Here is a 26,769-nt window from a genome sequence, read left to right as displayed (position 1 = left end):
ATCCTTCATCTGTCCCACCATTACGTCCACATTATGTATTCCCCAGAAACCCACCTTATCTCCCCCACTTCCCATTTTTTTGCTTAACCTTGTGCTTCCTCTCAATATTCCTCCTCCTTTTCAACTGACATCATGCATCCGTATCCGGCTATATCCTGTACACCCATTACTTATCCATCCCCTGGATTCCCCCCTCTCTTCCTCCTTTTTGACCCCTGAACACACATTTTCTCCCATTCCCCCTCTGTCTTTTCATCTTGGCCACTCATCACTCTTCTTTCCACCCCCTGCCTCCACACATTTTCCTTCCTCTACATCCTTTCATCCTTTTAATCCATGCTCGTTATCACCCTATCTTTTATCCCTCTGTCACACTAAAATCTCATCCCTCTATTCTCAAACGATAAACTCTGCAATCTCGCCCCCTCTGTCCACACATTATCCTTTCATCCACCGCCTATTACCTTTTCTCACCCCTTCTCTCGTACCTTGTACTGTTCAACTCCAATAAAGATGCACTACAAGGCCAATAAGACAAAGACCATCCAGGGTAGCCCTATTGATTTTTGCATAGCAAACAGCCTATTGATATAGCTTAGTAATTAGATGGAAGAATAATGTGCTTCACATCCAGGGAGTACTCTGACCAGTGGAACCACAGGGTCACTTGGCCTGTGTGTGCATGTTTGTATGCATACACACTGGTTTATATGCACATATATATGTTCAAACATGTGGTCATACTACCGTTTATGGTAACTGTGTTGGAGGAGGGTTTAATTACAATATTGATTGCTGAGCTCTTTGAGCCCTGTGTGATAACATTTATAGCAGCCTAATGACCACATTAATTACACTATTGATTCAGTAATTATGATCATCCCCAGATTCTGCTAATCCACCATATGGTATAGATGGAGAAAAGGAAGGAAAAGGGGCAGGGAAGGTGTATAAATGTAAAATTATGGAGTTTTTGCTGCTGTAGGTGAATGAAGTTTGATATACATTATGCACCTTATTATCTCAGCAGTTAAAGAACAATATGCTTCATTTTCCCTGTAAAATTTGAATTGCTCACTACAGTCAACAACTACTGCTTTCTCTTGGATATAATAGATTCTTTTTAGAAGGTCTTTATAAAAGCTGAAACTGAAAGTTTTTCAAAGGATGAGAAATTATCTAGTAGTATGACCTGTTGTTACTCAGTGCTAATGTTTATTAACGACATGAAATATGACCTTATATCCTATCTCGATAATAATATGGAGGACGATATAGCATATTTTCTGTAAATTCAATAAATAAATAGATTATATACATATCTATCTAGTTCCTTATATCTTTTCTCATATTTGATTCATTAACTCCTTTTAATGAAAATTTAACCTCCCAAATTTTCAATCCACTGCAACATTGAAAATATTTTAATATTAATACAAAACCTTTCATAACTGAACCATGTATTGAACAGAATTAGTAGAACTGGTACACACTCCTCATTTTGTCATGGTTGAGTTGTTCTCTTGCTCAGATTCACCACATTCTGTATTCAATCCCTGTACAAATTTCAGACTTGGATGTATGTCATGTGGAACAACACAAAGCACCACCCAACAGACTAAAATATTGGTGTGTGATTTGTGAGAAAGAAATTATAGAGAGTGTTATGAAATTATAGATATTTCTCAGTCCTCACATTATATATCTTGCCTAATTACATAGCTTTGACAGATCAATGATGGCATTCCATGGTCTGTTATTTCTATATATCAGCCCGTTGCTATGCTATTTGTTGTTCCAGATACAGATTGTAAATGACTGTTTTTAGCTGAAGTTGTTCAGGCCTTTTCAAATGATTTTTAGATTAATGTTTTTGTCACGTTATTGATTTCTATATATTGTACAGTGAGCCAGCCATTTTAGCAAAATAATCTGATGAGGGTGATGAAAGATCCTGGCACAAAATTGAGAAGTCTTGATCATCCTGTTGTGGCTTATTTGGCGGTAACACAGGGCTAGTCTTATATATGGCATAATGTTAGCTTTTTACAAAATATTTTTAAAATACTTCCTGACCTGGCAATGAAGAGGTAGAAAAACTTAACAGAAAATGTCTGGGGAGACTGAAATATTTTCTTATAAAACAGTTTTTGCTGAGTGGAACTATATTGCTGACAGTACTACAATGGCAATAGCTGCAGCATAATAACTGTAGAAAAAAACCTTAAAGTCAGTCTAATGCCTACCCGGTGCATGTTTTTAAAAAGGATTTCTGAGACTGGGAGCTCACAACTTATAGCAGGAAGGCTAAAGTAGTTGCAAGACAGCTTCTGGCTTAAGGAAATGCATTAAAGGAGTGATATTTTCCTTTTTAAAATGGAATTATGCATTTTAATATATTTCCCTGAGGTCTACATAAACTGTAAATGCTCTGCTTGGGTCTGAATTCTTCATTAATTCAACTCCACAGGTCCATCTTCAACCCTTTTTTCTGAGTAATGATACCAGAAAGGTAATTTTGAGCGCTGGCCCTTTAAATGCAAATGAACCACTTCACACCCCAACCCCTCCAGGTTGTTGACCCTGCCGTTCTGTCCTGTTCAGCCTCTTGTGTCCGTTAATACAACCAACAACTGAACATTTTAGACTTGAAATGTGGACATATTTTCAGTTTTTATTACAACCGCTGCTGCTGATAAACAATTATGGGGCGGCTGTGGCTCAGGTGGTAGAGCGGGTCGTCCAATAACCGAAGGGTTGGCGGTTCGAATCCCGCTCTGTCCTAGCCAACCTGTTGTGTCTGTGGGCAAGACACTTCACCCTCCCTGCCTCCCACAGTGGTGTATGAATGTTTGGTGGTGGTCGGAGGGGCCATAGTCGCAAATTGGCAGCCACGCTTCTGTCAGTCTGCCCCAGGGCAGCTGTGGCTACAAATGTGGTTTACCACCACCAGAGTGTGAATGTGAGAGTGAATGAATAATGGGTTAATAATGTAAAGCGCTTTGGGTGTCTAGAAAAGCGATATATAAATCCAATCCAGTATTATTATTATAATTATAGTTATTATATATAGTTATAGTTATTATAATTATGTTATAATTATAGAGTACTCTGAGAAATGTTCGTCTGAAGTCTTGACCTTATATGTGCAAATGTCATGACCTAAGTAGTTATTAAATGTAAGAAATTAGGCAGGAATTGAAAAGAATTGTAAAAAGCCACTTGATTTTTGCCGGAATAAATATAAAGATAGCTTTGCAGCACCTGTCGGGTTCAAATTCAAACTTCTCAAGCTATTATGGTCCCCAAATACACAAATAAATGTACCAAAGAGTAATAAAAGTAGGTTTAGTAAAATATGGCCCCTTTAAAGTGGTTGAATATGTAAAAACATGCTTATGAGCAATTTTGGATGATGCTGTATATATCAGAGCAGCAATGGAAAATGGGAAAATGAGTGGAGGGTTGATTTTAGGGTGGACTGACAGGGAAAAAAAAGAGTGATTGTAGGGGAGAGCAAAAAAGGGAGAAATTGAGAATGAAAACAGATAGAGTTGGGAAGGTGAAGTTTTAATAAGAGGCCTTCAGATTTGAAGATGAGAAGAGAGGGAGCCAAAAGAAGCTTCAAGAGAAAGAGAAACAAGCATGAGAGGAGAGGAGGAGAGGGTTCTGAATAAAGGCCCAGCTGTGTCTACATGGAGTGTGTGTTCATGCTCTGTGTATGTGTGTTTACATCCTGAATGCTCTCTGGGCTTATGTAACTATGGTCCACGTGTGACTGGGAGCAGGACGCAGCTGTGTGATGCGTGGTGTGTTTGACAGCATGCACAGAGCAGTACACCTTCACTTATTCATTACAGAGCACATGCGTACACATGCAAGGACACATATAAAATTCATGACCTTTAATGGACTTGAATGCACCATCCAGTCTCTGTGTGCCAGGACCTGCAGGGAAAGGCACAGGTCGGTCAGGACACGGACTTAGCGCAGACATCCTATACAGCCCTTTAGGGACAAACCGCATGCATTATTTTTAGCTTTTTTTGCCATTTGTGTGTTGCAGAGGTTAAGGCAAGTGCTGTAAAAAGTACTGAATTATGTTATCAAGTAGGAGTAAGGTCACTGTGGCAAAACTTAAACACATAAATTACTCATGTGAAAGTTTACAGTGTTACTTATTTAAGATTAGAGTTACTTATCCTTAAATGTACTTACTTGAAAGTTACTGCTAGTATTTTTAGGTTTTCATTTCAATCATTTATACTCTTAAGCCTTATTCATACAGGACTAGTATAACATGAGGAGTTCAAATGATTTGGAAATTAGAGCTCTGTGTCAGTGTTTCATGTGGCACATTCACACGGGATACGCAAACTCTGATTTTTACTCAAATTTATTGTCATTATTTCCTAGTTCCCTGGTCCCCACGTACAGATAACTGTTGGAAGATAGAAAAACGATTCCTGTGTTGCTATCATGTAAGCCATCCATCTCATCGTCTTGAGATTTCATTTTTCTGAGGGATTTAGGTTTGCTCTTTTCAGTGAATATCCATGCTATATTGCAGCCTGAGCCTCCTGAATTTCCGCCCCAAAACATTTTTAAAACTTAAACTAAAATAGGTTGAATAAATGCATAGTGGAAACAAAAAGTGTTGCAAATCCCACCAAATCACAGAGATGTCGCTTTGCATATTAGAGGATCTCTGCATTTCCCCAAACAGGGTGGGGAATTTGCAGTGGAATTTTTAATTTACAGATTACAGACTTGGCAGATTTGCACAGAATTAACATCTCGTATAAACTCTGTAATTAACACCAACTACCACAGGTTGTACTTGTTCTGTAGAAATGGGGCTTTACACCACACAACCTTTATGGTTTGCCTTTATCATGTATTAGATCATACAAACATGGAGTTGGAATAATGTCTCTACTATGGATGAAGCTTAAGAAAGCATTTGAAATGGTTTCATGAAGGTAGTTACCAACTGTTCCTGTTAACCCTGAGGGGTCCACGGTCACATATTCGACACGTTGTAGCGTCAGAAGTCGGACACATAGACCACTGGGGACAATTGCATTCGAAAGTGTGGACTTGAAACACTCTCCCACTTTTTATTTGATGCTGATAGAGCAAATACAACCAGATGTATGATGTTTTGAAATCGGAGCAAACAGACATGAATAAAAGTATGAAAATGTGGTGGTGGTGGGGGGGGCGCTTATATTTCTTACCATGTATTCAATTTTTTTTGTCCTTTCTAATCTCTAATCTAATAGTGGATTCTAATCCACAGACTGTATTAGCATTGCAGTTAAGGGTGGGGATGACCCCCACCTGGACCAGATACGAAAACCGAGAATACCGGGGGGGTGAGAAAACAGGAGAAAATGCCTATGTAAAGATATGCTTTTATGTCAAATATTTGAATATAGTTTTAATTTATTACAATTTAGATTTGATATACCTAATATTTGGAACCAACATTCACTTTTAAAGTCTATGAAAAGGTTCATTAATTATCTTTGTGTTATTTATGCAATAAATTGTAGAAATTTTTCAAATCGGATTTTATATATTTTTTAGTGTTTTTGGCCTTTTGTGTTGATATAGTAGGTTAAAGTGAAAAAATAATAGACAGATGAGATAGATGAAGTTGTGCTGAAAAAAAGATACCAAACATGGGTATAGTAAACATTTCTTTCAATAGTATATAAAGGCAAAATCAAAAGTAGTCGAAAACAGCCAAAATAGGCTCAGACCTCTAAGGGTTAACCCAGGAACGTTATGAGTGCATTCACATAAAAGGTGACCAATCACAAACATTTGCAGGTCCAGAGCTCTATATTATGCAAGGACTTGGAAAATATAATGCAGGCTACAAGCCAAACCGCCGCTGCAGCTAAGCCAGAAGGAAAACTGGCAACAAACTGTCCACTGTGTGAATGAAAGTTAATATTCTTATCAATATCGCATAATTAGGACACACATGCATCTGTAATTACAACTGTGTATTCCATTAAATTGATTTGCTGCTCAGAGTTATTCTCATGGCGTGGAAGACAATCTGAGCCTTATTCTTTGAGCTCAACCCTGGCGCTGTGTCGGAACAAGTATTGAACAAATAGAAACGCATAATTCACACTGGATGTGTAGGCTTAACAGATAAGGTCAATAAGAACAAGGCTTAGGTGCTTTAATGACCCCAGGTTTACACAACCACAAAATATTGATTTCCTACTGTACCAAGAAAACAAGGCCAACATCTGTAAAGCTACTGGCTTTTACCATCGGCACTGCAGATTTAAAGTTTGTTTTCTCAGAGTTTTTATAAGCAGCTGTCCTCGTAGTTTTGACCAAACAAATGTTGCAGTGAATAATGAAGCTGCCTTAAAGGTAGCCAAGAATATTCTTTGTGCACTACTTCAGTCTCAGCTGAACATGACTGGGATCCACATTCATTTGGGTCCTTTGTGTCCAGTGCTGTTTTTTTTTTTTTTTTAGTCCAGTTCACTTCTGTGGTATTTTGACTCAAATGGGTGACTAATCCTGTGCCTTGGCATAGGAGATCGTGTCATTTCCCTGTGCATAATTCAGAAGGGTGTTTTAAATGGCACTACAATTACAGTGACATTCATTCATTTATTCACTTTTCTGAATCGCTTTGTCCTCGAGAGGGTCGCAGGGGTACTGGGGCCTATCTCAACTCTCTATAGTTACATAAAATACCTCAAAATAAACTAAAACCAGAATGAATTGCTAAACAGTAGTGAAAGTAATTTTAATTTTCTGTCTTCCCTGATCATGCACTTTATGTAACTGTATAATTACAAATGAGTCATTTTCCTTAGCTCTATTTTTCTTTGAATACTTGAAAATAATATTTAGATTTTTAGATGTGTGCCTCACAGTCTGACTGACCTCCATTCATAGACCAACTCACATCTGTCAACAATACTGACTGTACTACTGTTTAATGGCATTAACAGTCATCGACATTGTAACATATCTTTTATTTCTGATGCCAAGTGCAGAGTCTATCCCATACAGAATTGTTAACATAAGTGTATAATGGGTAAACATGATCCATGTTCATGCCGAGAACAGGTAATATTCATCATTCACAAGTTTTACAGTCTGTTTTTTACTTAATTAAAAAAAACAAAAACAGTTTTCCAAGTTGAATCACACAGATGCGTGCACCAGATACTTCTTTTGCAGCAACACAGAGGAAACAATATATCATTCATTTATTTTGGGATTTCACTTACTCACATACATTTTGGATTGATTTAAATAATTTCATGAACACCAAAATTGACCCTTCATGTAAACTGACGTTTCAACATGTTTTATTTGGCCTTTCACAAATTGATAAAATAAATCCAGAAAAAACATATATCATCAACCTTTTAGTAATATTTGCCAAATTTCACATTCATTGCACTAAATTTGCACACCAGCATCCAAACATTATTGTTTTTAACTCTTTCAGTGCCATGGGCCGATTAAATCGGCTTTATGAATACAACCTTTAAAGTGCCACGGGCCGATCAGATCGGCTTTGGAGAACACGCCATATTTGTGTACAAACAAACCATCCACCCCCATTTCTTTCTCACATTTCGATGACGTTCTTTCAAATCTTCTTGCAAATTACGATCAATAATGAATCGGCTGCATCCGGTGCGTTTTGAATCTAAGTAGCAATCGGTCGGATGTTACCGAGCGGTTTTTGACCAAGGAAGAGCTCGCGTTTCGTTTTCTGCTTGGGAAATTTTCTGAATGAATTTATGAATGAAATCATATGCAAATTAGATGGCCATTTTGTAGTAATATCGTAAACACAGCGATCTGTCAAAACAGTCCCATCTGCTAGAAAATGAGTTCTGATGACGATTCAGACTTCGATTATATAAACGACGCGAAATACTGAAAAACGGCCAAATTCTGTGGCACTTTTAAGGCTTATTAGCCCCTTAACTGTCTGGCACCGAAAGAGTTAAAGCACTTTTTTCCAATTATTTAGCGAATCTGAAGAACATTATAAACTCTAAAGCAAATAAAATAAATTTAAAAAAAAAACTGTCAAGTAGATAATCTTAATTTCTATTTTATACCTTGAGCTTTTTTATTTTATTTTTATTTTATTTTTACTTACATTTGTTTCTGTATATTGGAAATGTGAACTAGAAGCACTCGGAGAGTGCAGACCTCCGCCAAGGCTGATCAGTGGCCCCCCCGTGGGCCCCCCCACCCCCGATCACCACCAAAATTTAATAATTTCTTCCTTATCCCATTTCCAACAAACCCTGAAAATTTCATCAAAATATGTCCATAACTTTTTGGGTTATGTTGCACACTAACGGACAGACAAACAGACAGACAGACAAACAAACCCTGGCAAAAACATAACCTCCTTGGCGGAGGTAAATATATTGTGAAATGTGAATTTTTCTAGCCTACTTTGATGTTTTCGATTATGTGTATATACTGTTCAATTGTTCATTGTTCAATAAAAAAAACAAGCAAACAAAAAAACAGATACTTCCTTTCCTTGACCATTTCCTTTAGACCTAGTTTTATTCCCAAGTGTTATTTGCCATCTCTCTGCATCTCCTGTAATCCCTCTTCCATCTTCAAGCCCAGATTTTCAGTGGCCTCTTTGCATTAGGGTCAATGGTTTTCATCAAAACAATTGATTCTTAACACCAAATCCTGGATAAAACAGGATTATTATAGCATGACGTGCAAACTGGGCTCATGCAATCACACCATAATACCGATGCACTTAGTCTGGTTTGTGAAAAATCTCATGTTTCAGTAACATGTTGTTTGCGTAATAAAGCCATGTGGGTAAATATGCTGCATTCAATCATCTTATCGCTTTATTTACTTATTCAGAAAGGATTTTTATGCTGTTTTCAACAATAACACTGCACTGTGCTGTGCTGTGATGTGACCAGATGTTTGACATTACTGCTGTTTTGATCATCTGTATTTGCCTCATTCATTCAAGGCTGATGTATTTCTTCATGTAACCAAAAACACAGCTGGGTAGCTTTATCAGTAAATTTTGTGTTTTTTCAATTTTCCTTCTCGCAGTATAAATCACTGCATAACAAGTCCTGACTAAAAGATGTTTCCTCTTTTCTCACCTTGTTTTTTTTCTTCTGTCATGTTTTTCAACGTTGTTGCAGCCAAAAAAATTTTGTTTACATTTTTTTTTTCTCTCTCTCTCATAGGGCCCCCCTCCCCACCTAGAGACTTGGTCTACACCCTGAAGCAGTCCACCCTGATCCTGGAGTGGGCTGCACCATCTGACACTGGTGGCAGAGTGGACCTGACCTACAGCGTGGGGTGCCGGAGGTGCGTTGGGAGGCAATGTGAGCCATGTGGGGCAAGTGTCGGTTTTGTGCCTCAGCAGGTCGGCCTGACGGAGAGAACGGTGACCGTGGTCAATCTTCTTCCCGACACCAACTACACATTCACTGTAGAGGCCTTGAATGGAGTGTCGGAGCTTCTGCCCAACAAAAGGTTCTACACCCAAGTGAACGTTTCAACAAGTCTACCAGGTGAGTCTCAGTGTAGTTTAGTTTAGTTTATTAGTTTGATCCCCATTAGCTGCTGCACACCGCAGCAGCTACTCTTCCTGGGGTCCTTAACAACATAAAAAATACAAAGCACCACAATTTCCCACAACTCACTCAACAAACAGGATGTACATACACTCAACACGAAAACCAAAATTCAACAAGTGTTCAGAGAATGGCAAACCTCTGCCAACCTCTGAATGGTGTGCATGTGTGGATCGACTATTTCTTTTTAAATTAAACAGTTTCAAGGTTGTTCCATACAGCAGAAAAAGTTGAGGCTTGGTATCAGTCATGTGTGTGTCAAATTATATTAAATTCAAATCAATATTTGTTGAGTTATAATGAAAAATGTGTGGTAAGTGGGATTTTCAATGTTAAATGGAAATGTCCACAGAGTCCACATTCCACAGTGGATATGGACAATTTTGTGCCAGATACAAGATACTGTTATAAGCTACGGGTTTATCAAATTGGAGGCTAATCAGAGTCGATTTGAATTTTTTATGAATTTTCAAAAATTGCTCAATGATGACATATAGGATAATTTGAGATTTTGTGACCTTGCTATGACCTTGAATTTTGGCCTACTTGGCCCAAAATTTAATGGGTTCATCCCAGGGCCTAGGCCTATCTGTGGGTAAAATTTGGTAAAGATGGTTGTAACAGTTTCCCGTAAAGTTGCTAACAAACAAACATGCAAACAAACAAATACACAAAGCAAAGTGATTACACAATAGCTCCTAGTGGAGGTAGCAACAAGCATGCAATGCAAACAACTACAGTAAGAACTAGAAAAGGACTGGGAGAGCGCAGACCTCCGCCAAGGCAGATCAGCCCCCCCCCCATCACCACCAAAATGTAATCATTTGTTCCTTGTGCCAGTATCAGCATTTCCTGAAAATTTCATGACAATCCATCCATAACTTTTTGAGTTATCTTGCTAACAGACAAACAGACAGACAGACCCTGATGAAAACATAACCTCCACCGTTTCACTTGGTGGAGGTAATAATAATACTGACAACAACGACAGATAAAAAAATTATGAATAAATGAACAAACCCAAAAAACAGAAACAAAAAACCAAAAACAGCTCCACAACAAACAAAAGAAAAACAAACCATCTAGGTGATGTCACTGTAGGATGTGTGACAGCTCAGACAGTTATTCTTGGGTAAATATGAAAATTCTCAAACTTTTAGAAAAACTAACTGCTTGAATTTCTGAAATTAAAAGTTGTGGCAGTGTATTCCACACCACCATTGCCGTTAAGTTTAGCCTTCAGACACACAAGCTTTTTTATCCCCATAGGAAAATTCAATCTGTGCATTTTACCCATCCTAATGCATATGCAGTACCTAGCATTAGCATATGGCACACCTTAGTAGCAGTGAGGAGAATTTACCTATACAGCCATGGAAAAATGATTAGATCACCCTTATTTTCTTCAATTTGTTGTTCATTTTAATACCTGGTACAACTAAAGGTACATTTGTTTAGACAAATATAATGATAACAACAAAAATAGCTCATAAGGGTTTAATTTCAGAGCTAATATCTAACCATGTTTTCCATGTTTTCTTGATAATAACCAAAATCACTTCAGTTCTTACATCAGTAGCTATGGCATTGTACTGCCAAAAACAGTGCTTTTAGGCATTTCATGTTTTCTTTTCTGTCTGTTTTAGTCACATGATACACACAGGAGTTAGTACTTGATTGCATAACCATTGTTTTTGATGATTTTTCATGGTCTAATAATTTTTTTCCATGACTGTATGTACCTGTTTTTAATGGTGGGGGGAAACTGCAAGAACATGTAATCTCAGCAGAGAAAAACTCTGGATCAACTGAAAATCTGAACCTTTTTGCAGTCAAGCAGAAGTGCTAACCAGTCTGCCACCGCAACGATAGGTTATGTAAGTAAGAGGGGAGCAATAGAGATTTTAGATAGAATTTTCAGAATTAGTTTGCAACGTAGAGAAACAACTGAGCGAGGTCAAACTGCATTTCTGTAGAGACAATGAAGCAAATGTACTCAAACAGGATAAACCACCACTGTTGGATGTCTGAAATGCTTTTGACTGCATTTTATATCAGAGTAGTACATTTTTAATCACTTTGCTCTGCATGTGTTTACAGTTTCGATGCCTTGAGGAGACTACATGATGATAATAAAACTTAGATGTAACTTAAGCTTTTTGTTGTTGCTTTTACTGATGTTTAAAAGCATCTGTGACATTATCTTTGCATCCCAGTATGAGTAGATAAAACTACTAAGTAGATAATGCGATCCTGACATTTGACTTCTTTCTTATGAAAACCACTAAGCACTTATTTCTTAGAGACATACATTTTTAATGACATAAGTAGTATAAGATTCTAATGCAGCAGTCGTGGTTGAATGTGTGCCTGCCCACACACAGCCACAAGTTATATGCATAGATATACTTAGACAGAAACACCTGCTCATTTGCAGGCTCTGTGTACTCAATGTAAAAAAAAAAAAAAGACAAAAATCAGTAGATGCATTGGTACACTTTACATACACATTCTTATACGCAAGCTACTGATTCTTTATAAACAATGTTTTTCAGAAGATACTGTGTATTATGTACCACAGGGGTTACCCAAAAAAGTAGACCTAAAAAACACAACATAGTCTCCCCATGACCATAACTTAGAAAATTATATGGTGTAGAGCATTCAGCCGCTCTGCTCCCCAACTCTGGAACTCCTTGCCACTGGAGCTCAGAAATATCACTTCACTCCCTCTTTTCAAATCCAAACTCAAAACCCACCTGTTTAGAACCACTTTCTCTTTGTGAACACCATTGCATTGTCCAATTTTTTAACCTGCCTTTTATTTTTTACTCTGTTTTATTGCTTGTTTTATACTCTCCTGTTTAACTGTACGGTGTCCTTGAGTGCCAAGAAAGGCGCCTTTAAAATAAAATGTATTATTATTACCATCATCATCATCATCAACATCATCATCATCATTATTATTATTATTATTATTATGCTGCAAATTATCCTAATATGTACATAGTCTACATTATGAACAAGCCAGTAGGTTGGGGGATGTCAGAATGTCACTCACAGTTTCAGTGATAGTACCAGCAATCGCATCTAACACTGACATGTTAACTATAGCAATATGTCATCAACTAACAGACACATGAATCAAACAATTAAAATGTTCATGTACACAAACAAATACATGATTGATTTGCCTTCTCGCTGTTAAAACATTTTCTTTGTACATCAAATATTTTGATTTTCTTTGTCTATTCCTATTTGTTGTCATTAGAGCACCTGCCCATTTAAGATAAGATAAAATAAGATATGCCTTTATTAGTTCCAGGTTTACAGCCGCAAAGCAGAAAAGCACACAAGAGCAAAAGAAGTGCAAAATCAAAATAAAGACAAATCAACAAAGCTATATATACTATTTACAGCTGCGCACATGCTGATCATGCCACAGGTTGGATAGGGATATGGTTTATTTACACATGAAAATCATGGAGCTCTCCACTGTACATATCACGTAAGAACGCTTTTCTTCTACTTTAATTAGGAAAAATTCATTAACATATCCTAACATTGTCATGTATTTTATTCTAACAATTCTTGAGCCAATGATAATGGATACACAACCCCATTTTGGGTCCTGACCCTGAGATTAGGAAAGGCAGATCGATAGTGAGACGGGGTGCTGTGCAGGCTCATAGCAGCTCCAGTTCTCATCATACTTAGTCCCTCTCCACACTGACAGGGTGCCTGTCATTTGCAACTGAGCTAAAAGTCTCACCAGTGGAGGTGATCTCATTTTCATCAGCAGTAGTCTACAGGAGACCATTAGCTGGGGGTTTGAAAAAGGACTTTGCAAAGTAGCCTTGTCAACCAGCTCTGCGACACCACCAGCAGTGGGAGCTCAAGTGTGAAAAGACACACACTAGACCGCAAACAAAAACACACAAGCTTATGGTGTACACTCTTGACCATATACACATTTACCTTCCTCCTGCTGTCCATACCATTACAATTGTATTCTTATTTTATCCATTTGCAAATTTCTCATTTTAAAATCTAAAAGAAATGTGGTTCAGAAGCGAGTGAATGCATAATGAAGCAAATGAAGTATGAGTGCACACACTGAAAAGGCACACACAGAAGCAGACAGCTGAGAAACAATGAAAAAGTGAGAATGGCAGAGTGTGTTTTTCCCCACTAATTGGAAATTAGCTTTGAGAAATGTGCTGCATAAGAAATGACAAATTGTAAGTTATATGTGAGTGCTTTTGGTGGCAGCAGCACTCAGTCTAGTCCACTGTAGCTCCAAGCGAGTTAAGGGCAGATCTACTCAGTTTGTTTGTGGTAAAAGGACTCTCTTCGTAATGAAGACTTGATTAAGGATTTAAGAGGCTTGTTTGTTGGAAAAGTATGCATTTAGTTTCCAGTCTGGTGTATTTATAGCACGGTTCATGACGGAGTTGTTGGTTTGGGCTTTTTTTTCCTCAAAGACAGATGATTTAAGTAAATGAATGCTGGTTATTTATAATGAATGTGTGTCTCTTAGTGGCCTGAATTCTTCAGTATTAGTAGGTGACATAACATCCGGACATCTGGACCACACAGAGGGACTTAGAGGTTCAGCTGAAGTGTGAAGTCTACACCAGATCTCTGTAAACCATAACATATTGGCTGTGATTATATTTAAAGCTGCGGGAGACTTTCATGACCAATTTTTCATCAAATCTGTAAAACCTCAGTCATAGCCTAAGTATCACGAATAAGTCTTTCTTTGATAACTCACCTGAATCTTTTGCATTACAGTTAAAAAATTTCTTAGTGCCGTCCACCATAAACAAACCCGTGTGTTTACAAACAGAGCTGGGAGGTAACTTGGGACTCTTTGGAATTTTGCCGTGACATGCATTGTGGGAAACGGAGGTTCGCGCAGCCGCCTGCAGCAGCAGCTGCTACAGACACAACGCAGCAACGGCAGGAGCTCCATTCTCTCTCTGCATATTCCTCCAGCCGTTTCCGTATTTCAGCCGTTTCTGCATCATGTTTGTTTCATCCATATAATAGCATATGGTTGCACGGCCGCTGCTGCTGCAGGCGGCTGTGCAAACCTCCGTTTCCCACAATGCACGTTGCAACAAAATTCCAAAGATGCCTAAGTTACCTCCCGGCTCTGTTTGTAAACACATGGTTTGTTTTTGGTGGATGGCACTAAGAAATAGTTCACCGTAATGCAAGAGATTCAGGTGAGTAATCACAGAAAGACTTACAGATTCGTGATACTGAGGATATGACTGAGATTTGACAGATTTGATGAAAAATTGGTCACAAAAGTCTCATGCAGCTTTAACTGATGACTTTTTCTTTACTACTTAGCATGATTGCCCTCAGTCATTGGCTTTTCCTAAACGCTTCAGGGGTTAATGTTTAGCCCAGTGGTTTCCAACCTTTTTTGGTTCGTGACCCCATTTTAACATCCCAAATTTCAGGTGACCCCTGACATTCAAAATGGAGACCTTTTTTGTTTTTTTTTTGCTTAAATTAATTTGTTTTTGATCATGTAATAGTTTGCTATACTGTATTGCAAATAAATGTTCATTTTAGATGACATTTAGTCTATATAATGTATATTATTATGGATGGAGGCAGAAAAGCCAGGTGTAGATTATTGCACAAAGTGAGAATTTTATTTTCCTTGTTCAGGATATGTACAGTCAGTCCAGCTTGGATTTCCAAGGCTGACAATTAATACTGAACAAACAAGAACTCAAACTATGAATTATGAAAGAGCTGCAGCATCTGAAACCGACCACAATGAACATTTGACAGATAAACAGTACCACAGTGCTTCACTTTCAACTTCAGTTTGTCTTTTCTGTATTGTGATTGTCTCTCTCAACTCATCATTTTTTTTTGTTTGTTTATTTATTTATTTATTTATTTAGAACATGCAAAGAAACAAAATAAAACAAAACGAAGCAAATTAAGACAAAACAAAATAACATTTAAATGAACAGAATCTATCTTCAAGTACGTGCAAGTCTGAATTTTGCATGGTCGAAATGTTAGTAAGTTGTAAGTTGTTTAGTAAGTTGGGTTTTTTTATCAATTACGAGAAATTTCAGGCGACCCCATTTGAATTCCCGACCGCAAGGTTGAAAAACACTGGTTTAACCACAGTCTCTTTAGTCCCACCGGTGATAGTAATACGCCATTATAGTAGTTGCATAATTGTCGTAACACCATAGCAACATATCTAACACTAACATGACTAACAAGTAACATCTTATCCTCCTTCTGTTCCCTGAAAGGATTTAGAAAGCCACAAACCCTAAGCTGCAAGGTTATGGATGCTATATAAGAAAAGGACAAACCTGTGGAGATTATTTTTTTCCTGTCCCCACAGTTCCTCCAACCTTTCTCCCTTTTATCTCCTCCTTCCTGTCTCTCTGTCTTGTCAGCAGTTGCCATGCTGTTGATTTGTGGTTATTACGGGGTATTAGGGTGGGAGTTGTCCCACTAACCGTGTCATCCAGAGGGATTGGACAAGGGGTTAGGAGAGTGTATTTCCTAGGGTTTCAGAAGACTTTGTGTGTCAGGGAGGATTTAGACTGACATTTGGTACTGGGTGTTTAATGCTCTTTGTGTGTGAGAGACTGAATGCAGACATAGGAGAGACATAGAGCATTAAAAATTGTATATTTGACTAGTAACTGAAAACGGATTCTAAAATAATTTGTGTTTTATGTAATCTATTTTACCTTCACCAATTATATGTTTGCTCTATTTAATAGATCTACGTGGAACCTGCGATTTAAAGGTTCAATGTCTAATGTTTAGAGGGATTTAGTGGTGAAGCAGCAGGTTTCACTGTTAAGTCCTGAGCTCGTTCTGATCGACAGTGGACGCAGAAAAGAAGAGAGTCCTTTCCTGATTTGTATAGTATAGGAGATATTAACTAAGCCCACAAAGGATTCAAGGATTCAGAGGATTCAAAGGAGTTTATTTGTCATTCCATCACAAAGACGAGAACAAAACTGGTTTCAGAGGACCCGTATTTGCCATATCAATAAAATAAATAACTAATAAATAAATGAATACATTAAAATCGACTAAAACTAAGGCTAATTTAAAATAAGTAAAATATATGTCTAAAATTAAACTTTAAAATACCTACATAAAAATAATAACACATTTACAACCTGACCTAGCCTATACACAGTAGACGCTGAAGTACAGCCCTACACAGTAGAGCTGGGAATCACAGGGTACCTCATGATACGATATGCGATACATGGCTCAGGATCATGATAATATTTCGATATGGCGATACTGTGATTATCGATATATTGCTCTTAATAACCTACGATATATCCATATGTTTATAAGGGTCAAACAAAACCAAACAAAAATAAATAAATTTCATAGTTTATATTTTGCAGCATAATTTAACCAGAGTACAAACAGCAATAGTGCAAAAACAATGACACTGTATTAGTGCAACATAAATGTAAACAGGATTTCTTTTAGGTGTCTGACAAACAGTGACACAATTTTAAACTTGTTCAGAAAACACAAAATCTCATGTCTCTTAAGTGTGCATGTTTGTCATGCCACCCGTGTATCGTATTTTTGTGAGACAGTTCTTACATACATACTTATACAGCTTTGTCTCATCCACATTATGAAAGCCAAAGTGAGTCCACACTTTTGATTTAAATGATGTCAGTGCATCTTTGAGTTTAACTTCACCGCTCGAGTCCGCCGTACCGTATTAGCACAGTTTTTTGTTTTTTCTTCCTCTGTGACTTGGGCCTAATTTTCAGCCACTCACATGAGGAGCGCCCCCTGGATGATATATAAAACAATGACTCGACTCACAAAGGAGAAATGATGAAAGAAGTTTATGGGGCTATATGTTACTAATAATTTTTAAAAAACAGATACGCGGCAGGACCACATCGATAATCCACTGTAAGATAAAATATCATGATAGTTCGCCATATTGATATCACTGGTCTACAAGGAAAATGCTTCCAGAATAAAAGTAAGGAAATTTTACCACATGAGAGTCACTGATAAAGAAAAATCAAGTCAAAAATGCTGGTTGGCTAAACTTTCCAAGATACAGCCTTGGGTCAAAATGTGAAATTCAAGAATTAACAAGAGAATGGGTTTGACTCAAAAGGAATATTTGTCTCAGAGCTACAAGATCTACTTGAAAACACTGTCTGCACATTAGAATATATTCACTTTACAGGTTCTATTTAGTGGAAGATTTATAAAACTATTATATAAATGTACATAAACCAATTTATATGTGTAATAACACTTAATCATATACCTTGAAAACATCAGCAAACTGGCACTTTTGTCGTTTATTTTCCAATTAATCTTATAAAAATACGTAACATTTAGCACATTTAATGTCTGAAGCAAATCATTTCTAAAAAATTGTAGACCAGTGTATTTTGTCACACTCCTACTCCATAATCTAACATAATAGATGACCATCGTGCATTGTAATATTAAATGAAACAGAAAAAAATCTTTGTGTGAAACATTTTTGGTTCTGAATACACATCTAAAAATGTTTATAAAATGTTTTTTGGTTCAAAAATATTGAAATTTTACCACAGCTGGACCAAAAAACTGCCTTTAGCTTAAATTATTCACCCTGGTATCATTTCAATAAGCTTATACAATGTTTCAACAGTTGCCATAGTTGCTTTATTTTTTGGCCAGGATCTTGTATTGATGATGGAAATGTTGGACCACTGGGTAAAGTCTTCTCCAGCACATCTCGAAGATTCTCTGTGTGTTTCGGGTCTGGACTTTGTGGTGGATAATCCATGTGTGAAAATGATTAAATCAATCATTCTAACAATTTAACCTCAGTGAATCCTGGAATTGTTATGTTGGAATACACCTGTGTCATCAGGGAAGAAAAAATCCACTACTGTTCATACCTGGTCCGTATATTCAGGTAGTCAGCTGACCTCATTTTATGGACACATAACATTGCTGAACCTAGATCTGACCAACTGAAGCAACCCCGGATCAGGACACTGCCCCCACAGGCTTGTACAGTAGACTTTAGGCATGATGGGTAATCACTTCATCTGCTTTTCTTCTCATCCTGATGCATCCATCACTCTGGTACAGGATCAATCTGGACTCATTAGACCACATGACCTTTTGCCATTTAAACACAGTCCAATCTTTATACAAATTGAAGCCATTTTTTCTAAGTAATGTCAATAAGTGGTTTTCTTAAAGCTTCACAGCTGTTTAGTCCTAATCTCTTGAGTTTTCTTTGCATTGTGTCTGTGCTGTGAGAACTTTTAAGTGATCTTCAACTACAATTATTTAACCCTTAGGGGTCTGAGCCTATTTTGGCTGTTTTTGAGTAGTTTTGATTTTGCCTTTATATACTATATAAAGAAATGTTTACTATACCCATGTTTGTTTGTTTGTTTTTAGCACAACTTCATCTATCTCATCTGCCTCTTTTTTTTCACTTTAACCTACTATATCTACACAAAAGGCCAAAACACACATACCAAAAAAAAAAAAAAATCCGATTTGAAAAATGTATGTAATTTATTGCATAAATAACACAAAGATGCTTAACAAACCTTTTCAGAGTCTTTAAAAGTGAATGTTGGTTCCAAATATTAGCTAGATAAAATTAAAATTGTAATAAATTAAAACTATACTCATATTTGACATAAAAGCATATGTTTACATAGGTGTTTTCTCACCACCACTACCCCACCCCTGGTCCTCCTGGGGTCCGCATCTGGTTCAGGTGGGGGTCATTCTCACCCTTACCTGAAAGGCTAATGCAGTCTGAGGATTAGAATCCGCAGATTCAGCCAGTTTTTTCCGTTTTGAAAAAGGACAAAAAATGACCAAGAAATGGTCAGAAATATAACCCCCCACCACCACCACCTCATTGTCATACTTTCAATCACGTTTGTTTGCTCTAGGTTCAAAACGTCATATCTGAGGTTGTATTTGCTCTATCAACATTAAATAAAAATTTGAGAGAGTGTTTCAAGTCTGCACTTTTGAATGCAGTTGTCTGTGTGATTGACTTCTAATGCTATGACGTGTTGAAAATGTCATGTGTTTCAGTGGACCGTGGACCCCTAAGGCTTAAAAAAAAAAAAATCTGACCACATTTCTTCCTTAGTGGATGATGGTTCCACACTATCCTTCCAGTTTTTTTTTTTAAAGCATTGAATAGTTTAAAACCTAGTTGTAGTCATTCCAGCAAAACCTCCTTTTCTTTGCTGGATGCTGGCAAATAGTTGGACCCTTCTGAAATAGTTATATATACCTCACTGCAGTAAATATCCAATGGAAGGATGTTACCTCTTTTTGGCCTTGCTGAGTATATATATGCTGTTTGAAGAACAACACAGTGGCAGCATTTTATTGTGTTGAATGAATTGTCAGTAATAGTAACAACAACTTGACATTCCTAATGCATGGCTGATCTGTAAACATTAACACTGCTGCTCTGAAGTCTAACCTGCCAGCACCTGATGTCTGTTGCCATGGGGAAAACCTTTTTAACTGACAAACAGGGGACACAATCCATAATGTATTGTTGTACTTTAAGGACTCACTGCCTCAAACAAAATCTATAAGGGCTCCAACATTATTTACAATCCAGGATAAAGTCGACCGATTTTCAATTGACAACATTTTCGTGGGTGAAAGCAATCAAGGTGTCTTTTCACTGTGTAGTGAGGCAGTTCATCTGCAGGATTAGGCAGTAATTGCCAGAAATCCTGCGTAGGAAGATGGGTAAAAAGTATAAATAACATTCCTGCATAGTTGTCAAGTTTGTGTCTGCACGTGTATACTTTCACACAGACGTTCCACCAAAACGCAGTGACCTTTAAAAATACTCTAACAATGGTTTGAAATAAAACACACTTGCAGACACACATTCCCACTGTCTCTCTCACCACCTCATCATCTCTTTATTACTTTTTTTTTTTTACCTCTTCCTTCCCTCTGTATGCCGATCTCTTCTTTTTTTACCCTCTATTTCCTTCCTCATTTCCTCTACCTTATCCTTTCTTGCTCTCCTCATACACTCACTATTCTTAGATGGTAATTTCTCTCCCTCTTCTTCTTCCCTCTCCATCTGCGGCCACTGTTTCCACTATCTTCTTTCTTTCACCGCTTGTCTAGATATAATCACTGCTGCATCTTCGTCTTCGTCCCTCTGCATCTCTCTATCTTCTCTACAATGCTCTCTCCATTTCTCCTACTGTATCATATTTGTTTTGTTTCTTTTTTTTTTTCCAGAGCAGAAAGCTTGTTAGCAGCGGGTGGTATGGTTTAGCTGACAGCTGAGGGCCAAGACAGATTTGAGGATTTAAGGGCCTGGTTTGAGTTGTGGAGAGTGCACTAAAGAGTGATTTATTAGAACCAAAAAACACAGGACACGTATCGTTTCATTTGTGACTTGAAATCTTCCATTCTAAGTGGCTGAAAATTCCTCTGAAAATAGGATCTAAAAACCTGTGAGATTAAAAGGCTTCATTAAAACCTTATTGAATTCTTTAAAACCATCTCCTCAAACTAGATGCTGAGCACATTTCTCCCAGACAGATGGGGTTTTATCAGGACTTTCCAGGCCACCACAGGGAAGGGGGGGAGTTTTGCATGGTTTGTCAAGGATGGATAGATGTATAAAAGGGAAGAGGGAGTGGGAGTAGCATGAGGAGATGGGGGTCTGGACTGAGTAAATGCGGGATCATTTTTGCCCAAGGCTCATGGGGCCCCTTATCCAGCTGTGGATTAGGGCTAAATGTGTGTGTGTGTGTGTGTGTCTTCCTTGCGTGCATCAGGCCATGCGTGTATTGCAGTATTTGCATGCGTGTGCTTTACCACGGCTGCACGCCATAAGGTCTGTCATATTTGATTTGTATACGTGCAAGAAGGGAGTGATGATGACCTCCTCCTTCAGCATTGTTCAGTATGCGTTTTTGTATATATTTGTGTGTGTATAGGTGTGTTTGCGTGCGTGAGTGATCGACACACACTTGAGCTGAATGTCTCAGCCCCCAGTGGTACATTCAAAGCCCTTTAGCTGAGGCAGGAAAGAAGAGAGGGATGCAGGAAGGCTGTGGAGATGGGGTGGAGGTGTGGGTCAGGGAGGAGGACGGGTTGGCATTTCAATATCCTGAGAGGATTACTGGCCAGGCTTTAGATGGCTGGTCCCCACGGAGTTACACGGGCCTCTGAGATGGATGCATAAAGGGAGGAGAGGAAAGAGGGATGGATATAGAAGTGGGAAGAGGTGAGCGGTGTAGCATTGTGAACAGAATGCCTTCTGGGTGCAGAGCAAAAGAGGCACAGGGCAAAAAAAAAAAAAAAAAATACACGGATTTTCTCAATAGTGTGCAGTGGAAACTTTTTTTTGAACTACTGTGAATGAAGGCGCTTTCAACCAATAAAGTTTATGGGAACGGTATAAGAAATGTATAACATGTAGCTGTAGAAGTGAGGAGATGAAGGTGTAGGGACAGAAGGAAGAGGATAAAAGGGGAACATATAGAGGCGAAAAGTGGAGGTAAGCGAGTCGTAGGCATAGGGAATATGTTCCAAGTGTAAGATTGTAACTTTAGGGGATGTGATAGCAGATGCATATGAAGGAAGTGGATGTTTAAGTGAAGAAAGGAATATTAACAGAAAGGAGAAACGCAAAGACAGCGATGGGGTTGCCTCTCAAATCCCTCTCAAATGATTTCTGAAGAACTCAGTCTGACCTCTGAGTACATAAATTTGCCACTTCTTTAAGTCTAATACTCAGTTTTTTAATAAAGTTTATTCATCATGATCTGCTGGCAGGGGTGGTTTATATAGATATTTCAGTATCTGTTAAATTCCAGATTCGGAATTACAAGTAGGACATTTTTCCCCACTCACCCGCTTGTTATAGTTCTAAGAATATGACATAAAACAACAGACTAAAAGAGACACAGACTGAAAGCAGCACTGAACTATACACATATTTCTGCGACGGTGTGCAGTAGAATTTTTTTTTTTTTTTTTTTTGATACACTGTGAATGGAGGTGCTTTTAACCATGACATTTTATGGGATGTGTATAAGGAATAAGAGGAGATGAAAGTGGAATGGTGAAGTATAGAAGAAGGGGATGAAAGGAGAAGAAAAAATACAAGTTAGGAAGGTGGGGGAATAGGGAGAATTGGGGAAACAGATGAGCAGCAGGTTGTGTTTCTAAAGTGTTTGAATAAAGCTGTCAAATGAAATGAAAGGAGGTGGAAATTCTGGAAAGTCAAGCAGGGTCAGAAGAAATAAAAAGTAATATGAAGAAACTAGATGTTTGAATGAATGAAAGACTATAATAATAATGAGGAAATATAACCGTGGATCTGAAGTCTCTTATTTTTAAACCTCCTGGTTTTATGAGAGTTACTGTTTGAGTTTCACTATTTGAATATTTGCAAGTTGATGCCCTGAATAGTCTGGAGATCACACTTCCCTGCATCGTGACAGAAAAAAAGAGCTGTCAGGTAATGTCTTTTTTTTTTTTTTTGTTCTTTTTTTTTCCACATTTTTCTAGACTGAATGAGCGCGTCTCAGCTGTCAAAGTACAGAAACTCTACTACTTTGCTATTTAGTTTCCAGTATATGTATAGTTTTTTTTTTCCATTTCACACCCCTCCACCTTCTCTGCTCTCATCCCCACCTCCAGCCCTCTGTGTGGAGGCGTTTGGATCCTTTTTGCCTCCTTAATTAGAAGTGATGGGAAGGTGAGGCTTCAGCAGGCACCAAATGAATAGAGTCATCAAGCTACTTTTCAGGACTATAGCCCAGCCACTTAAGATGCTTTGTCACCCTGTGATGGGAATTTTAATTGCCTACCTCTTTGCTTATAATTGGAGTATATGAAGAGGCACTCCCAGGATCTTTAGTATGTGTGCTCTGTATGTGGATTTACAGTTGTTTCTTGTTGTTCGGAGAATTGATGTAGTCACTTATGAAGAAAAACAAAGCTTGTAGGTAGCTGATGACATATTCAATGCTGTCCTCATAATGGGAGTATTATACAGGGCTTGAGAGCAGTCTTTGATGCACATCTTTTGCCAAACCCCTCTCAGGAGAGAGGCGAAACAAGTGGAAACACAAGCTCTTATCTTCACATAAAGTCTAGACGGAGAAGTTCAAGCTTCAAAATCGTTCTCATCTCTCATTTCCTCACTCTAATACCTTGTGGGGTCTTTATCTTGTCTTGCTTCTTTGGAGAGAGCTTTGCTGTGCTTGTGTGTTCCGTCTTTGTTTTCGTGTTGCTGGAGGGAAGGGGAGATTTTGCGGCGACCTGCTGAGCAAGAGTGAGAGAGAAAGTTGTGTCGAGGTGCAGCTGTCTTTCTGAATGATGGCATACTCCTCTGATTCAACAGCAGGTGGGTGACAGACAGTTCAGCTCATCAGACCAACGCTGCACACATGCAAACACGTGAACACACACCCCTCTTTTTTATCCACGATCATGCGTTTCTTTTATAGAATTTCAATTTGTCTTAAACTTTTGTATAATCCTGGCTTTTGGAACAATATTTAATGTGTCTATTATGCACAAACTTCAAAGATTTGGCTAGTTCTTGTGTTTCTGTGCTCTTATCTCTTTTCAAAACCAAACCCTCATCACAGTTTGGGACTACTTGGTCTCTTATCTTGCACCATAGGCATCACCAGGCTGCATTTAGAGAAAAAAATAGAAAAAAATAATTAAATAACATCTTTACTAATGAAAATACGTCACAAAACACAGGGGATCAATTAAGTTGTGTATAAGAAATGCAAACTTCAATAAAATATCAGCCTTGAAATCAACCAATACATTCACAGGAGTATTTTAGCTTTTCTTATAAATCACCAAGTAGAGCAGTATTTCCACTCTGATGCCCTCTTCTTTCTTCATGCAGAAACAGAGGGATGAGATCATACACAACAAACGAAAGGTTAAATGCTAATTAACATGCCAGGATTAAATCCCCCTTTCACTGTGGATAACTCAGCTCAGCCAGGCATGCCAAAACACTTTATTAACTTCAATATTTACTAGAAAATAATCTGAAAATGCAATTGTGCAGTGTTGCTGTCATCATATGGGCGGCTGCAAAAATTTTGGATGTCATGTCAGTGTGGCACTTTCAATTTTTGTTTATTTAGTTTTTGTTTTTTTTTGCCAACTTTGCTTTTATGCCAATAATGATGCAGAGTTGATGCCTTTATGGACCCAGTTCTCTAAAGTCAGAACAAAGCGTATACTGAACACATTTGCAATGACAGGAACCCAATGTTGACTCTCCCACTTAAGAAAAGGAACCACTTTGATGCTGCCATGACCTATAGCCTCAGCAGTTGATATGTCTATTTTACAGGTCCCTCTATTCTAACTGTACTCTGTACTATCATCCTCAGTTGTGACATGTCTTGAGTTTTTTTGTTTTTTTTTTGGGAGGTTTCTGTAAAGTGAACATGTGCTGCTCTGAATCCTTTTACAATTTAAGCTTTGCACAGATACAGTCTATTAATGTGTGGTCACATTCTGAAAAGCTGTACATCGATAAAGGCCAGCAGAAGCAGCATTATGTAGCGCAGGAGTGGTGTCATCTCTATTGTCAGTCGAGTGCAAGCACTGACAGTGAAAGTCCATAGAGGTTTATGCAGCATACTGCTCTCATGTAGCAGCACTTTACCTAGATATATCTTTAAAATATTTTCAGCATTAATCACTATGAAAGGGGGATAATTTTATTCCCACCGGGGATAAAAATAATTCAGCAGAGGCAGTGATATATGGACCTAAGAGGGGGAAAATCCCCTCCGGCAAATCACATCTAGTTCATCACTGGGAAAAGAAAGTGGATGGAGAGTTTTGTGTGTGCATGCACAGTATGTACGCATTTACTCTCCTTAAAAGTCTGTCAGAGCTTGATAGGAGTTTTCTTCACCTTCAGAGCCAAACTCCTGCAGCAGGCTTGGGTTAGCCTCTCAGTGTGGATCTGTGTCTGTGAGCCTGATCGTGTGTGGCCTGTGTTTTTATTTGTTGGAAGCTCCGGGCAGAAGCTGCCTAGCTTAACAGACGTGTCGTGATCAGACCATGCTCTTGCCTTAAGGCACTCTGGACACAAACAGTGTTCAGAATCAGTCAGTGTGCAGCTGTCAAGAGAGGTTTAAGCAAGTCAGCCCCAGTTGCTCTCGTCCTGGTGGGACTGTGGGAAGCCAGACTTGACAGATTTTTAACCTGGGTAAAGGCAGAGCTTACAGGTCGTTGGTGCTGTATGACATGTGCATTATCCTGAAGTTTCCTCTCAGCAGTCCACCCAAGATGAGGGTTTAATTTGTTGTTGACGTTTAACTGAATTTATGTCAGCATCTTTATTGTGCAGAAACCATTCACTGTCACTCTATGATTTATTTAGAACAGTGTTTTTCAACCTTGGGGTCAGGACCCCATATGGGGTCGCCTGGAATTCAAATGGGGTTGCCTGAAATTTCTAGTAATTCATAAATAAAAAAAAAATCAAAACGTACTTATAAAAAATATATGGTGAGTTGAGAGAGACAATCACAATACAGAAAAGACAAACTCTGAAGCTGAAAGTGAAGCACTGTGGTACTGTTTATCTGTCAAATGTTCATTGTGGTCAGTTTCAGATGCTGCAGCTCTTTCATAATTCATAGTTTGAGTTATTGTTTGTTCAGTATTAATTGTCAGCCTTGGAAATCCTAGCTGGACTGACTGTACATATCCTGACCAAGGAAAATAAAATGCTCCCTTTGTGCAGTAATCTACACCTGGCTTTTCTGCCTCCGTCAATAATAAAATACATTATATAGACTAAATGTCATCTAAAATTAACGTTTATTTGCAACATAGTATAGCAAACTATTACATGATATAAAACAAATTAATTTTTGCAAAAAAAAAAAAAAAGTCTCAGTTTTGAATGTCTGGGGTTACTTGAAATTTGTGATGTTAAAATGGGGTCACGAACCAAAAAAGGTTGGGAACCACTGATTTAGAACCTGGTGTTTCTGCACAGCTGGATTATGACTGTCCAGCCATTGTGATTATA

General features: G+C 38.1%; 1 protein-coding gene across 1 annotated transcript in view; it reads left to right on the top strand.

Moving 5' to 3' along the window:
- Positions 1 to 26,769, top strand: part of epha10 (EPH receptor A10) — a 208,475-nt gene that overhangs the window by 121,273 nt on the left and 60,433 nt on the right. The window contains exon 5 of the mRNA XM_030146536.1: positions 9,252 to 9,581. Coding sequence (XP_030002396.1) covers positions 9,252 to 9,581 — 330 coding nt within the window. The remainder of the gene's footprint in view (positions 1 to 9,251; positions 9,582 to 26,769) is intronic.

The sequence above is a fragment of the Sphaeramia orbicularis genome, chromosome 11 (assembly GCF_902148855.1).
Source record: "Sphaeramia orbicularis chromosome 11, fSphaOr1.1, whole genome shotgun sequence".
Classification (NCBI taxonomy): domain Eukaryota; kingdom Metazoa; phylum Chordata; class Actinopteri; order Kurtiformes; family Apogonidae; genus Sphaeramia; species Sphaeramia orbicularis.
The sequence above is the reverse complement of the archived record's forward strand: the minus strand, read 5'-3'. Positions and strand labels throughout refer to the sequence as shown.